At 41.3% G+C, this 16837-nt stretch overlaps 1 protein-coding gene across 1 annotated transcript in view; it reads right to left on the bottom strand.

The window, feature by feature from the left end:
* Positions 1–8998: 8998 nt before the first annotated feature.
* The window catches only part of LOC132888938 (polyadenylate-binding protein 1-like), a 38129-nt gene continuing 30290 nt past the window's right edge, over positions 8999–16837 (bottom strand). The window contains exon 10 of the mRNA XM_060925028.1: positions 8999–9121. Coding sequence (XP_060781011.1) covers positions 8999–9121 — 123 coding nt within the window. The remainder of the gene's footprint in view (positions 9122–16837) is intronic.

The raw sequence follows: 16837 nt of genomic DNA, 5'->3' as shown, positions 1-16837 counted from the left end.
AACACAAAGCTAATCAAGGCCTACCATGTGCTCAGCAGGCCATCAGGCCTGATAAACCACACCTCAGCTAGAAATCCACAAGCTAGCTTTTTGTTCAGGCCACGTGACCACTCATAAACACGTGCTCAGTAGGCCTCACCAGGCCTAACAAACACACTTTAGCTAGGCCATAGGGCCTTTCACAAACACACACTCGCAACACAAGGCTAATCTAGGCCTCCACCACGTGTAGTTAGCTACACGAGGCTAAACACATGGTCAAGTCCTTCCCACACACACACACACACACAAGCACACATTAGCAACAGAGCTAATCCTTTGTTCTATTTAGATAACATTCCTTTGTTTTAGCTAGCAACAAGCTAGGCCATACACACACACACACACCATATCATAATTGTATATATTGATTATCCATTTTTATCTTTGTTATAATAAATCCATTTATTTATCAAAGCTGTGTGTATTCATCTTGTTGGTGTGAACAATATCTGAAGTCCCCAATCGCAAAGAATTCAAAAAGGTGCAGATTTATGTAATATAGTAAGTGATCAATAATAATTTGGAAATATACCATAATCTAGCTGTTTAGTAATTTATCCAGGATTAATGGTATGATTCACTAAATGATTCATTGAACGATTCACTTAATGATTCACTGAATGATTCACTTCAAATGAGACTGATTCTATGGTATGATTCAATTCAAATGAGTCAAAGTAAACGATTCAATGGGATTGATTCATTTTAATTATTAACCTTCAAATTTAATGAGACTGATTTAATGAGATTGATCACTTAATTTCAGTAATTAACTGATTGCACCTACACCGTTCAGTTTCATTTCTGGTCTCTGCCTCGCTTTTTACGCAGCTCTGATTTCTCTTAGCTGCACTCTTTACACTATCATTCCTTTCATGCCATTACCTCCTGCAAATTGCTGTTTAGTGTTGGTATTTGCTGTTGTAGCTAAAGCCACATTGCCATCACATCACTGGCATAATTTGATTAAAACAATTTCAGTGTAAAACACGTTCTGTACATGCCCGCACATAACATAATCATATGCGTCTAAAGACTTGTAGGCACGAAGTTTTTTGTGGGTGTACACTGAAGTCTTGTCAATAAGGTACGAGTATATATCTGGCCATTGTATACCAGGGAACTTACTAACATCGTCCGTCCACTCTTTAATTAAATATGGATCCGGTAGGCGATGTCCACTTGTTAGAGTTAACTTATTTATGTAGCATTCTCGATCTTGTAACGACAATTGTTTTGCATAATCTGACAGCTCATAATGCCGGTCTATGGGCAGCGCCATTGTTTCTGAGTCCAGGCTACGCGCGCATCCTAGCAACGGTCGGTTTGTTTACAAACATGCGAAGGGGTCTATATAATAGCCAGTTTGCGTAGTGTGCCGAAAGCGCTCAATAATACAGTATCTATCTGCAGAGCTGCAGAGCCAACACCAGTTTTACCACTCCTGATTCACCGTTCCAGGTTTGACGTCGCATGCGGTGCTTACTGTGCCTGGCTCTGCAGACAGACCCTTCTCAAAGCGCTTGCAATGCCGTCGTTCAAACAGTTGTCCCAGGCGCCATGCCCTAAAAGATTGTGTTAATTTCCATAGGACTATTAATGCTGTCCTCTTTTGTCGTGCAATATTGACAAGGATGCAGAAAAGGAAAAGGCAGGGGACGATTGACTCCTTTTTCAAGAAGACCCAAGTAAGTTGACTATATTACCCCTGCACCCACAGGCTTGCAAACGTGCCACTACTTTGAGTAGCCTACTGCTCAATCACTCAACCACTGCACTCATTTCAAGATTGAGGATCCGTGGTGTACCAGTTTTATTTAAGGCAGTATTGATTGAAATGCTTAATGTTAGTAGCATACTAGCCGGCTAGAGAGAGAGAGGCAATATTAGCTATGCTAATGTGACTCGTGTCGACTCGTGTGATTATCAAACATTGAATGATCTATACACTGTGTATGACTTCTTGGGCTATGTGAAGTTTTTGGTTTTGTGTATACCAGTGTAGGCAGCAATACTGACATCTCTGTTATAGAACAGTATCCTGTTACCTAGAATTATCACTCAATACTTTTTGCCTTCACTTACTGAATAATTACATAGCCCTGGCAGTAAGTCCCACGCCTTACAGTACCTGGTATTCCTAGGCAGTCTCCCACTCAAGTACTAACCAGGCCCAACCTGTATGTGGCGCATCGGGCGGCGCCGATCTCCGTTTCCATAGCCCTCGGCCTCTCGCCTATTACATAGCTAGGGTTACAGTGGGGGGCTAGTCCTCTGGTAACCACGAGAGTTTAACTCCCCATGCACATCTGTATTGCAGCGTGCCTTGCCAGATGGCGGTAGGTACCATTTTTATGATGGTCTTTGGTATGACCCAACCGTGAATAGAACTCACGATCTCCCGATCGAGAGGCGGACACACTACCACTAGGCCACTAGTCGGTGTAGCCCTGGCAGTAACAACACCAAAACCCAACATAATAGATCTCTGCATGAAATGCAGAACTTGGCTGGAGTCAACTGGATTTATAGGCTTTCTGCTGTCCTCCCTTTCATTTGCATCCATGAACCATGGGTATGAAAAAGTTCCATATCGGTCATTGACAGTACATCACAGTGTACACGCCGGGCGTGTATATAGCCATAAACTGATTTCTAATGATATGGCTTCCCCATTCCAGAACACCCCCACTTTTGGAAAGCTTGATACGCCCCTGCTTGAATCCATCTCTATTTTGTGACCCCAACATGCCAATTGTCATTTGTGACTAGTTTAAGAACAAAAAGTATTCCTGTGATTTCAAAGTAAATTATTGGGAAATTTATTTTTTAAAATGCAAGAAAATAAGTTATAGAGGATGATCTGTCTGAGACTGCTGAAATATTTAAAAATTACAAACGTCTGATTCATCGCACATACAAGGTAAAAGAATTGATGGTCGAGACGTGTCCGACCTCAGCAGTAGGAGTTATGAAAGAAGGTTTCAGTAGCAAGACCCTGTTAGCTTTCAGATATTCCATACGTGGTGCTGCAGCCTCTGTGTATTGTGCAGTGATTTACTGTTGTCAACCGAAACTATTAAATAGGAGAAAAACTCCAGTGTAGATAAAGCTGTGTAGAGATATGAGATTATATTTGCATTACAAAAAAAAAGTACAGCTACACTTTGGTATAAAATCTCTCAACTCTCAAAACACCATCATATTTGCCTGTGGGGAGAGGATTTGTACTAAAATGGAGTTGTAGAGTTTTGCATCAATGGTGATCTTGTCATCTAATCTGAATATAAAGAGGTTTGAGAATATGCTAAATGAATACTGAGGCTAAGCTCTGATAATAAAATACACTGAGAGCATCTACAGTGGTGCTTGAAAGTTTGTGAACTCTTTAGAACTTTCTATATTTCTGCATAAATATGACCTAAAACATCATCAGATTTTCACACAAGTCCTAAAAGTAGATAAAGAGAACCCAGTTAAACAAATGAGACAAAATTATTATCCTTGGTCATTCATTTATTGAGGAAAATGATCCAATATTACATATCTGTGAGTGGCAAAAGTATGTGAACCTTTGGTTTCAGTATCTGGTGTGACCCCCTTGTGCAGCAATAACTGCAACTAAACGTTTGCGGTAACTGTTGATCAGTCCTGCACACCAGCTTGGAGGAATTTTAGCCCGTTCCTCCGTACAGAACAGCTTCAACTCTGGGATGTTGGTGGGTTTCCTCACATGAACTGCTCGCTTCAGGTCCTTCCACAACATTTCCATTGGATTAAGGTCAGGACTTTGATTTGGCCATTCAAAAACATTAACTTTATTCTTCTTTAACCATTCTTTGGTAGAACGACTTGTGTGCTTAGGGTCGTTGTCTTGCTGCATGACCCACCTTCTCTTGAGATTCAGTTCATGGACAGATGTCCTGACATTTTCCTTTAGAATTCGCTGGTATAATTCAGAATTAATTGTTCTATCAATGATGGCAAGCCGTCCTGGCCCTGATACAGCTAAACAGGCCTAAATCATGATACTACCACCACCATGTTTCACAGATGTTGGAAAACACTAGAATGCAGTGTTTTCCTTTCTCCAAACATAACACTTCTCATTTAAACCAAAAAGTTATATTTTGGTCTCATCCATCCAATATGTAATATTGGATCATTTTCCTCAATAAATAAATGACCAAGTATCATATTTTTGTCTCATTTGTTTAACTGGGTTCTCTTTATCTACTTTTAGGACTTGTGTGAAAATCTGATGATGTTTGATGTCATATTTATGCAGAAATATAGAACATTCTAAAGAGTTCACAAACTTTCAAACACCACTGTACATTATTCATATTCCCAACACTGTGTGCAGATTTGTGCAGGAGCAGCTAAAGGATGATAGAACATTGCTCATAGGCATATGAGATGCACAATGCTGGGCTGAAAATGGATACGGATGAATTACAAAACCATGACTTCAGTATTTTTAAGGTTCTATCTGGCTTTTTTTTTTTTTGGTGATTTAAATGAGTTAACGACATAAATCTCATCACAAATGGACCTTTTCCCCCTATTTTCTCCCTAATTTGTTCTCTGCTAATTCCCACCCACCAGCCAGCTCACCCTGATCATACGACAGTCATCACGTTTCCTCTGAGACAGATGAAGCTAGCCAAAATTATCTCTTCAAACTGCTGTGTCACAGGGCAGCGTAACACTCTCAGAGGGAAGCGCTATCCAACATTGTCTAAATATAGGACATGAGCTCATAGATGATCATGATTGGCTTGTCACTATGATTGACAGGAGAACGAGTATGCCTTCCCTCCCACCCAGAGAGTATGGCTAGTTTAGTTCTCTTGGACTCCTGGGTATGGATAGCTGTGGCAACATCGGGATGTAAACCTGTGGTCTCTGGATGAGTACAGCGTTCTGGAGGAAAGGAGAAAAAAGAAAAAAATAGTTATTGATGTACACATGTTGAAGATTTTTGATGAGTTACTGTATGTAAAACCTTATTCGTATTTTTAATGATTGCTTCATGAGAAATCAAACTACAGAGAAAGAAACCGTGTTTATGCTTAGAGAATAATAAGGTTCTCTGTGTTTGGCTGTAAAAAAGAAAAGAAAGAACAGAAAAAATCCACTTAATATTGAATTTTGATGATGTAAATTTAAAGCAGCCATGAAGTGTCTGTCTTGTGAAGCTCCAATTTTTTTTTTTTTTTCACTTGAGAGACTTTTGCTGGTTTGGATGTCTAAACTTTGGTGCCTCATATTACAAAATGTTTCTTTACTCAGCTTTAAGTCAATTTTATTTGTCTAGCACTTTGAATAATCGAAAAAATACAGACTTTAAACATATGAATTACTAAAATTAATCCCCAATGAGCAAGCCTGTGGTGATGGTGGCAAGGAAAATCTTCCTGAGACAAAAATATTGGTCATTTATTTATTGAGGAAAATTATCCAATACTACATATCTGTGAGCGGCAAAAGTATGTGAACCTCTAGGTAGAGCCCTGCACTCCCGCGGGACCCGCCGCAAAGCAGTGCGGCGCGGGACAAATTTTGAAAGCTCATTGCGGGCAGGAGCGGGAGTGCACAATGCAGGCGCGGGCGGGAGCGGTGATAAGCTGCAGTCCCGCTAACTAAAAACGTGTTTAAAATAAAATTTATAAATTATTAATTTATGTCTATCATATATAATCTGTGCTGGATATTTTATTTGGCATTAATAAAAACATTTTAAGATGCCTAAATTTGCAGAGAGAGTCATATTGCCATTGATCACCCTAACGGGCAATCCTTTGATCACTCTAATGACTCGCCGTTCACACCCAGCCTCCAGTGACCCACACTAACATGATGCCTCAATGACACCTTAGATGAGCTGGTCATCAGAATTCTGATTTTGATCCAGGAGAGGATAAATATCTCTCGTACATTTCCGATTCCTTGCCTCTTCCATGTTTGAGATCTCTGATCATGGCAGAAGAGCAGAGCTCCTCTACTGAAGCTCACAGTGCTTCAGAAGTAAGTGCTGCTTTAAAAAGAGGTACATTTACCATTAAAAAGTCAAGAGTCCTGAAATCGGACATTTGGAAATCATTCTCACTCGTGTACGATGCGGAGGGAAATCAGCTGCCCTTTGCTTGCTGTGATAAGTGCCAAAAGGTTCTGACATACTAGGATATTCTAGTTAGAAATGCTTTACAAATGTAAACTGGGTTAGCCTAATGTTTTGTATGGCTGAACAAGAAATATACCAAATTTCCACTTGGAATTACGTGCTCGCCTGTCTTTTTTTATTGTTTATTATTATTATTATTATTATTATTATTATTATTATTATTAGAGACATTGACGAAGGCAACAGCCGAAATGTTTGTCTCCTTCTGCTGCTAAAAACAACTGAAAAGAAATGTAACTAAAAGAATAAGTTCAAGAGTGCGATCCATCTCTCCTTTCACACTAATTATTCATTGGAGACACACCACAGGAGAGCGCATACTTAAATGATTAGCCTACTTAAATAATTATTATTATTAGGTCTACATGCTGCCATTTCAACATTCCAAATTCAGAAACAAAGTAAATAATAACAAACGTGAACGTGAGCTGTAGATATTTATGCTCAAATCCACTCAAAGTAGGGGGCGGGGCACCATCACACTGTGTCAAGACAAGAATTTCCTGAGAAATAACGCGAACGTCTGCATCATGCGGGATTTGCGGGCGGGAGCGGGACAAAATATGTCAGGCGCGGGCAGGAGCGGGACTGAAAATCATAATTCTTTGCGGGAGTGGGTGGGAGCGGGACTGCACAATGCGGGAGCGGGACTGAAAAATCCGACCCACGCAGACCTCTACCTCTAGGATTAGCAGTTAATTTGAAGGTGAAATTCAAGTCAGGTGTTTTCAATCAATGGGATGACAATCAGGTGTGAGTGGGCACCCTGTTTTATTTAAAGAACAGGAATCTATCAAAGTCTGATCTTCACAACACGTTTGTGGAAGTGTATCATGGCACGAACAAAGGAGATTTCTGAGGACCTCAGAAAAAGTGTTGTTGATGCTCATCAGGTTGGAAAAGATTACAAAACCATCTCTAAAGAGTTTGGACTTCACCAATCCACAGTCAGACAGATTGTGTACAAATGGAGGAAATTCAAGACCATTGTTACCCTCCCCAGGAGTGGTCGACCAACAAAGATCACTCCAAGAGCAGAGCGTGTAATAGTCGGTGAGGTCACAAAGTACCCCAGGGTAACTTCTAAGCAACTGAAGGCCTTTTTCACATTGGCTAAATGTTCATGAGTCCACCATCAGGAGAACACTGAACAACAATGGTGTGCATGGCAGGGTTGCAAGGAGAAAGCCACCGCTCTCCAAAAAGAACATTGCTGCTTGTCTGCAGTTTGCTAAAGATCACGTGGACAAGCCAGAAGGCTATTGGAAAGATGTTTTGTGGACAGATGAGACCAAAATAGAACTTTTTGGTTTAAATGAGAAGCGTTATGTTTGGAGAAAGGAAAACACTGCATTCCAGCATAAGAACCTTATCCCATCTGTGAAACATGGTGGTGGTAGTATCATGGTTTGGGCCTGTTTTGCTGCATCTGGGCCAGGACGGCTTGCCATCATTGATGGAACAATGAATTCTGAATTATACCAGTGAATTCTAAAGGAAAATGTCAGGACATCAGTCCATGAACTGAATCTCAAGAGAAGGTGGGTCATGCAGCAAGACAACGAACCTAAGCACACAAGTCGTTCTACCAAAGAATGGTTCAAGAAGAATAAACTTTAATGTTCTGGAATGGCCAAGTCAAAGTCCTGACCTTAATCCAATTGAAATGTTGTGGAAGGACCCGAAGTGAGCAGTTCATGTGAGGAAACCCACCAACATCCCAGAGTTGAAGCTGTTGAATGGGCTAAAATTCCTCCAAGCCGGTGTGCAGGACTGATCAACAGTTATCGGAAACATTTAGTTGCAGTTATTGCTGCACAAGGGGGTCACACCAGATACTGAAAGCAAAGCTTCACATACTTTTGTCACTCACAGATATGTAATGTTGGATCATTTTCCTCAATAAATAAATGACCAAGTATAATATTTTTGTCTCATTTGTTTAACTGGGTTCTCTTTATCTACTTTTAGGACTTATGTGAAAATCTGATGATGTTTTAGGTCATATTTATGCAGAAATATAGAAAATTCTAAAGGGTTCACAAACTTTTTCAAGCACCACTGTATTTTTTGCAGAATTGAAATGGAAACATGTTTTTCTCATTTAAGTCACATGAATGACATGATGAGCAAATTGAAATGTGACCTTTCTGAAAAGAGTGCTGTGTAATGGTAGATTCACATCAAAAGCACCGAGAGCACTAAAATTCTCTCTGCCTTATCAACGATGCTGTCAAAGTTTGTGGACGCTCTGTGACGTAGGTGAAAGAGGCAACTACAAGTTCGGTCAGAATGCTTCATCTTGCAAACTTTATTTAAAGCAAACACACGTCAACCGATATCAGTGTACCGACTGACCACAAGTCAGGGATTAGTTAACCTCATGAAGTCTTAAATGTGAAGATAAGAACATGATTGATGAAGGAAAATAATGAACAATTATAATCACATGTCTGGTCAGAAAATAAACTAACAATATAAACTAATTTTAAAGCCATTTGTGTGGTGTGACTTGTGTTGATTCTAAGTGCAAAGTCAAATTTCAGCATGCACTTTATTAGTTTATGTTCCTGTACACAATTATAAATAATGGAGAAACCTGCAACACCAATTATTAATTTCTCCTCCATTGTCCTTGGGAACGGTTTGAACGGAACCAAAATTTGCACAACGGTGTTCTCTCTAACTCTCTTGAGCAGATCACTTCTAAATTCTGATTGGTTGCCGCTGAACCACGTCAAAGCTCATTATCATAAAGTTGCCTGGACTTCAACTTAATTCTGATGCCCCGATCACCCAAGACGTGCCACCAACGGTCATGCCGATGCTCACCACTGAGAGACGCTGGCTCACGGAGAAAACGAACATCTTCTGGTAGTTTTGATGCTCTTGCTACGTTTGGTGTGAACATACAGTTAGCTCTATTGTAAGAGGAGAGAACCTAACTGTAATCACATGACATCACTTCATGGAAACACAGACCATTCTCAATTGTTTTGTGGAAATTTTTTAAAATATCACTTCTGTTTGTGAGTAGACCTGCACTGGAAACCCAGCTATAGACCCCTTTCACATGACGTCACCGCGCCGCGAGATTTTGTTAGGCGCCATATTGGAAGACCAAGTACATGCACTCACAATATAAAACAAAGTACGAGTGAGAGTAAAGTGACACGATGGATGATAATTCGGGTTATGTGAGTACATTACCAGTTGCAGAAAGGGTATGTGGAGAAACTGGCTGTGATTGATGGGTTTGACCCATATGATAAGACTCAGAAAAAATTATGTGAATCCAAGCACACAGTTTAACACAAAAGTTCGTTTATATCCCGACCTTGTCAGCTGTCAGATTTATGTTAATGGACCTGGTAAGCTGGTAAATCTCATCTCATTATATTATCTCTAGCCGCTTTATCCTTCTACAGGGTCACAGGCAAGCTGGAGCCTATCCCAGCTGACTACGGGCGAAAGGCGGGGTACACCCTGGACAAGTCGCCAGGTCATCACAGGGCTGACACATAGACACAGACAACCATTCACACTCACATTCACACCTACGGTCAATTTAGAGTCACCAGTTAACCTAACCTGCATGTCTTTGGACTGTGGGGGAAACCAGAGCACCCGGAGGAAACCCACGCGGACACGGGGAGAACATGCAAACTCCGCACAGAAAGGCCCTCGCTGGCCCCGGGGCTCGAACCCAGGACCTTCTTGCTGTGAGGCGACAGCGCTAACCACTACACCACCGTGCCGCCAAGCTGGTAAATAATATATTTTTTTCTTTACCAAATTCTAACAGAAAACGAGAGCGCCCGAAAGGGAAAACTGAGCCGAGCCGCCTCATGGCTGTAATGCAAATTGCTTTCCTCCTCGGTATACAAGTGCGCTTCCATGGCAGGGAAAAAGAAACTACATTCTGCTGCCTATGTAGTCCCCTATTTAAACAAATAGGAGTCATTCAGGATTCAGCCATGTTTTTGCTCCGTGTTTTTACTCGACCAAAGTTATACAGTATTATGAGCTTTAAATTGCATAAATAAAACCATTTGGTGAAACTTTGAAGAAGAGATTGTACTGGTTTAGTACTAGTTTTTACCTAACGTTTTCATGTCAACTCCAATTAATACACTAGTAGAATCGATGACTAGTTTAGTAGGCCAAAACTATTTTCAATTTTTGACTGTACCAGCCTGAAAAAACTTGCGACAGTCAAATGGAAAAAAGCACGCTGGTCATGTTCTACTGGACTAATCTATGACTGATGAGTATAGTAAGTGATACTAGTACTGATACAATAAAACAGACGACTGTAATCTGGTAGGCAGCACGATTTATATTATTTCTCCGTGTCAGATACATAAGGAGGACCGGACACCAATTCTGCCATCTGTTTGCTACCCAGACATTGTAAACTATTTGTTGTTTACACCCAGTGCCTACACTGCTGATGACTTGAAAGCCTACAAAGGGCTACAGGCTTACAATTATGTTGTTAGTGGCTTGGTTCGTGATATTACAGCTGTTATTAAGAATAACCTACACATAGTTATGGCCAAGGAAATCTTGTTGATATTTATCTTTTAATAATATATCTTTTCAGTTGAAAAATTAATACTTTTTGTTACTATTAAGGTATCCATAATTTAGGTTAATTTATCCAAATTATACATATGTATTTATGATATATGCCTACACAACAACTATATTTTATTTATATAATAGGAGGGAGAGCAAGCCCCAAACCATCCTAAATTATTATTATTATTATTATTATTATTATTAAATTGTAGAAGTCTGGGAGGCTTGCTCCTCATACAGTTATCAACTTGAGGCCAATTTAGCATGTTTTAAATCTGAATTTCTTGCGTTTGCTTACCTCAAAGTGTCCGCAGATCATGCACAGACTTATCCATTATATCCACAGTTTTTTGCTAAGTTTCACACAGGTTTCTTTCAAGTCTACTGTTGGGCCAATAAATCATAAATAAAACAGCTCAGATTTGTTTGTTTAAGTCGTTTGCCACTCCACTTTATTCTCGTGGGTTCACATACCGCTGCCGTTATCACAAGTTTGTTGGTCTTCCAAAATGGCGCAGGGTCTGTTTACTTCCGGTTTCGGGTGACGTCAGTGAAAGGGGTCTATTGAGACACAAGACGAATTGGGATTCATTACTTCTCTGAAAGCTAACGACACACAAATATTGATGTTCTTTAGATCCTGAGCTTATCATCTTGTCGATAAAACAATTCATCTCTTGTTTATGAAAATGACACAGCTGTGACAGGATATCGTTGTTTAAAACCCCTATGGAAGCAGTGCTGAACCCAATCCTGAAGTGCAGGGCCAAGCCATAACCAGTCTGCTGACTTGAAGTGACCTTTCTCAGGGCTGCCAGGGAAACTGATTTGCGCTCACACACACACAGATGAAGATGTTGAGCTTATCATCTCTGGCTGAGTGCAGATGCTCATGCAGGCCGTGTCGTCAGGGTCAGGAACCAGGTGGAGTGTGTCCTGCTGAGGTAGAGATATTCAGCTCTGTCTTTTCCCTACAGTTCACACTTTCCCTCTTCAGCTTCTTTTCTCATTTCTCATTGCTAACTCCTCTGCTCCTGGAATCCATTTTCTCTTCAGTCGTATCTCTAGATCCTTCAGTTCCTCTTATGTTTTGCTCACAGCAAAATTTCTCTCTTTGTGATTTTGAGATGTGACGAGACACTGAAAGGATGTGTCTTGGTGTTGCTGTCCTGTCTGACTTGCTCAGTGTTTCATGTCACACATCAGTAAGTCGAGTCTCTGCTGATCAAACTTGCTGCCATTCATATGATTAGCACATCAGGAGAAAGAGTTGATGTGTGTAGTCAAGCAAAATGAGACAAATCAGAGAGAGAGAGAGAGAGAAGTGTTTCATGGGAAGGATCTGCTACTCTCATGGTGAAATGATGTGGCAGGATGGAGATTGATGCTGCTCAGTTTCACAATTCTCAAGAGAGGCAAAGAGAAGAAAAATATATTTTATAGTGTACACACACTCCCATCACCAATCCTCTTTCTCCACATGTCAGTATCACGGCGAAGGAGGAAGAGGACAAGACCACCTGCAGCAAGGTGAAACAGGAGTCACGGCCTCATACCGGTGTTACACCAAATGACATTTCAAGCAATTTCACTTTCACAGACAAACTTTTAATATCAGAATAAAATCATGAGAGTTTTGCTCAAGTTGTGCCATACTCCCGTCGTCTCAATCATTTGGTGTAAGGTGTCAGGATAGAAAGAAAGAAAGCACAACTTTATTCATCACACACTTGTGAAATTTCCTCTCTGCATTTAACCCATCTGAAGCAGTGAACACACACATGAGCAATGAGCTCACACACACATACCCAGAGCAGTGGGCAGCCATGCTAACAGCACCCAGGGAGCAGTTGGGAGTTAGGTGCCTCACTCAAGGGCACCTCAGCCCAAGGCCGTCCCATATTAACCTAACCTGCATGTCTTTAGATTGTGGGGGAAACCGGAGCACCCGGCAGAAACCCACGCAGACACAGGGAGAACATGCAAACTCCACACAGAAAGGCCCTCGCCGGCCGCTGGGTTTGAACCCAGAACCTTCTTGCTGTAAGGCGACCATGCTAACCACTACGCCACCGTGCCGCCTAGTCTTAAAGCCGTCTTAATTCAGTCTTTTTCTCTTCTTGATGTTCCAATAAAATCAACTGTTTTTAATATTATAAGTTTTTAGTTTTGGCTCCTGCAAATAGTGACCTGGACATCAACAACTAAAGGCCAATTTATGCTGACAACGCAGTCCTCGCAGATGGTGTCGCAGATAGCGTCTGCGTAGCCCCCCCCACCTTTGCAGATGCTCTGCACGCACCTCCCAAAAATTGTGACCACCGCAGAAGCCTCGCAGACAGCGTCACAGACAAGAGGGCTCTGATTGGTCCACTCTACATCCGCTGTACACGCACTTCTGCTTCCCTACTTTCCCGGTTTGGTTTGTTTTCACGACCGCCATTTTTAAAAACACGAGTGAAGATGGAGCAACATGAAGAGTGGTTGATCGAGGAAGTGAGGAAGTACGGACATCTATACAACTCCAGTTCTAGTCATTATAAGTAACCAGAGGATAAACACTCCACTAACCACACCCACCAACTACTCCTAGCGATTTCGCGACTTCGCGCCCCCTTGCGTTGTAGCGGTGAATAACATCGCGCATGCCTATTACTCCCCGCTCAACGATAAATTACAACTGTCTGTGAAAAGCTATCTGCGAAAGCCTTGTCGCAAGAACATGCAGAGGCCTTAACACGGGAGCTCTCTCCAGCACCAAACAGGAAGCAGAACAGCGGGTACAGGAACATCGCTCAAAAGGAATCGAGTTGCAGTCTTACAGATAATGACCTTGTGTCTAAAAACTCTGACTAATGGCAAATTGTCTTTAAATGTGAATACGTGTCAGACTTTTAAGTCTTTTCAGAATCTTCTAATGTACGGTTAACATTTGTTGGGGAGGGTTATATTTTATACACTATGTCTGAGAGTTTTGACTGTGGGACATTCAGCTCATCCCCATGCGGAAAACTGACTTAAAAAAATGTCAGCATTGAATACAAGAACCTACAACAGACTAAAACTTTTCTCTAAAGTATGATGTCATTCTTTAACAGTTGCAGTGACTCCACCATTGCTTGTTTTCCAATAACAGAATGTAGCGAAGTGTTTTATTCCAAAATCCTTTTTATTTCTTTTATTTTACTTGAATGGTCAAATTTATAGTTCGATGAACTATAGACTATTAACAACATTATTCCTGCCTCACCTTATAAACTTCACATATGAATAATCACATGATTCACATGTGAAATTTAAACGTTATTTTTAAGCACTTTGCATGTTCACATGCATATTTTTTTCCCATGTGGATTTTTCACGTGTAGAACAAGTAATTTTTTTTCATGATTCATTTTTCATAATACTAATAATCTCAATTTATATAGCGCCTTTCTCACACCCAAGGTCGCTTTACAATTAGCGGGGGGAAAGAGTCCACCAAAAAAGGGTTGGGATGTAATTCCAATGGCATAGCTACCCACAGGCCCACCAAAAGGCGCACAAAGATAAATCCCACATCACCTGCACAGCCGCGCCGCCGCCACTGGGCAACATCGCTCAGAACACCGCACCATGGATCTACAAAGCAAGCACAGAAGCACCACCACACAGAGCGCTGGTATGTCCCAAACCACCTGCACAGCCAGGCAATATCGCTCGGAACGCCGCACCAAGCACAGAAGCACCACTGCACAGAGCGCTGGACAACCCTGATGTTAAAAGAGCAATGAGCTCACTGCAGTCCATCGCAAGAACCAAGGCAAGTTTATTTATATAGTGCATTTCATACACAGTGGCAGTTCAATGTGCTTTACAGAGGTAAAAGCAAAACAGTAAACAATAGAAAATAAAACTAGACAGGGACACTCTAACGAGTGCAAACCCCGCCTTTTCCCTATTAAAATACATTGGGCGAAAATTTCGAAGTTCTGCCATGACCTTGACCTTTGACCTCCAAAATTTAATGGTTTCCTTCCTGGGTGATTGGCAACACATGTACAAAATTTGGTCCAAATCGATCCATTGGTTCTTGAGATATCTTGCAGACAGACAGACAGACAGATACACACACACACAGACTGACGCAGGTGAAAATAATAACCCCGCCGACTACTGTCGGCGGGGTTAATTACATAAAATAAAGGGGGAAGAAGAGAGAAAGTTCAGTATAAACAGCAGAATAAAATGGAATAAAAGTTAAGTAAAGTTTAAGACATGCAAAGACTGTAAAAGTTACCGGTAAGTAAAGTTTAAAACATGTAAAGATGATGATCATCTCATCTCATTATCTCTAGCCGCTTTATCCTGTTCTACAGGGTCACAGGCAAGCTGGAGCCTATCCCAGCTGACTACGGGCGAAAGGCGGGGTACACCCTGGACAAGTCGCCAGGTCATCACAGGGCTGACACATAGACACAGACAACCATTCACACTCACATTCACACCTACGGTCAATTTAGAGTCACCAGTTAACCTAACCTGCATGTCTTTGGACTGTGGGGGAAACCGGAGCACCCGGAGGAAACCCACGCGGACACGGGGAGAACATGCAAACTCCGCACAGAAAGGCCCTCGCCGGCCACGGGACTCGAACCCGGACCTTCTTGCTGTGAGGTGACAGCGCTAACCACTACACCACCGTGCCGCCCCTAAAGATGATGATATTTATCAATTAGCAGAAAGCATCTGAAAACAGCTTGGTCTTTAGTCTAGATTTGAAGCTGCCAACAGCAGGAGCATTTTTGATGTCCTCTGGCAGTTGGTTCCATAGCTGTACTGCATAGTAGCTAAAAGCTGCTTCACCACACTTTGTTTTAACAACAGGTTTTACCAGTAAATTTTGCTGCTGCGATCTGGTAGATCTGATTGGGTTAGGCCGCTGCAACATATCAGAGAGGTAATTGGGCCCTGTACCATTTAGAGATTTGTACACCAGCAGCAATGCTTTAAAGTCAATTCTGTAGCTTACTGGAAGCCAGTGAAGGGACCTTAGAATTGGAGTAATGTGCTCTGTTCTTTTTGTTCGTGTGAGAACCCTAACCACTGTATTTTGAACCAGCTGAAATCGTTTGATGGTCTTTTTTGGCAGGCCTGTGAAAAGGCCATTGCAGTAATCAACCCTACTAGAGATGAAGGCATGTATAAGTTTTTTCCAGATCATTTTTTGACATAAGTCCTCTTAGTTTGGAACCACAGGCATCACCCATGGCGAGCCAAGGCCTAAAGAGAACCAACGCCCAAATGGGTCCAGAGCTACACCACAACCAGCGGACAAAACATTCAAACAAACAAACAAACAAACAAACCTTGAACTATACAAACACAAAAAGAAAAAAGAAAAACCTCTGATGAAAAGCAGCAGCCAAAACGCGTACAGCGTACTCTCAATCGGAAATATTTAATGGTTTTTCATGTTAATCTTAGTTAGGTTAAAGATTTAGTAATATCCATAGAAGATATGAAATATAGCCATATATAGATTTCGACACTGTTATCTACTTAAAAACCCTTCCATTATAGAGCTGAAACTGCTCACAGTAAAACACAGCAGGACATTTCAGTTCAGCCTGCTCTGTACATCAGCAGCTCATCTTTCCACATGTAAATTCTTGTTCCTGCTGTCCAGTCGGACTGCCCTGATCATTTCTGCCAAATCCATCATGTCATGTACGGTATACAACAGTTAATTACACACACCAGCAGATGTGTAACGAGTCTGGGTCCAGCTGTTAACCCCAGTCTAGCAGCTGAGGCTAAATGAGGACAAAATAAGTGATCATGTCCCCAGCAATCAGACCTCAACCCCAATCCTAATCCATATCAGTTCTTTTAAGCACCAACTATTTTGAAAAGCACTATAACCATCCTTTATATATTTTTTGTACAAATTAACAGCCGAATTACTTAGACAGCAGGGTGGCAGGGCATCATCTCCTAAATATAAAAGAGGAAGAAAAATTCCTGCTGATCAGAACAGTACGA

This window comes from Neoarius graeffei, chromosome 7, assembly GCF_027579695.1.
Source record: "Neoarius graeffei isolate fNeoGra1 chromosome 7, fNeoGra1.pri, whole genome shotgun sequence".
NCBI lineage: Eukaryota > Metazoa > Chordata > Actinopteri > Siluriformes > Ariidae > Neoarius > Neoarius graeffei.
The sequence above is the reverse complement of the archived record's forward strand: the minus strand, read 5'-3'. Positions and strand labels throughout refer to the sequence as shown.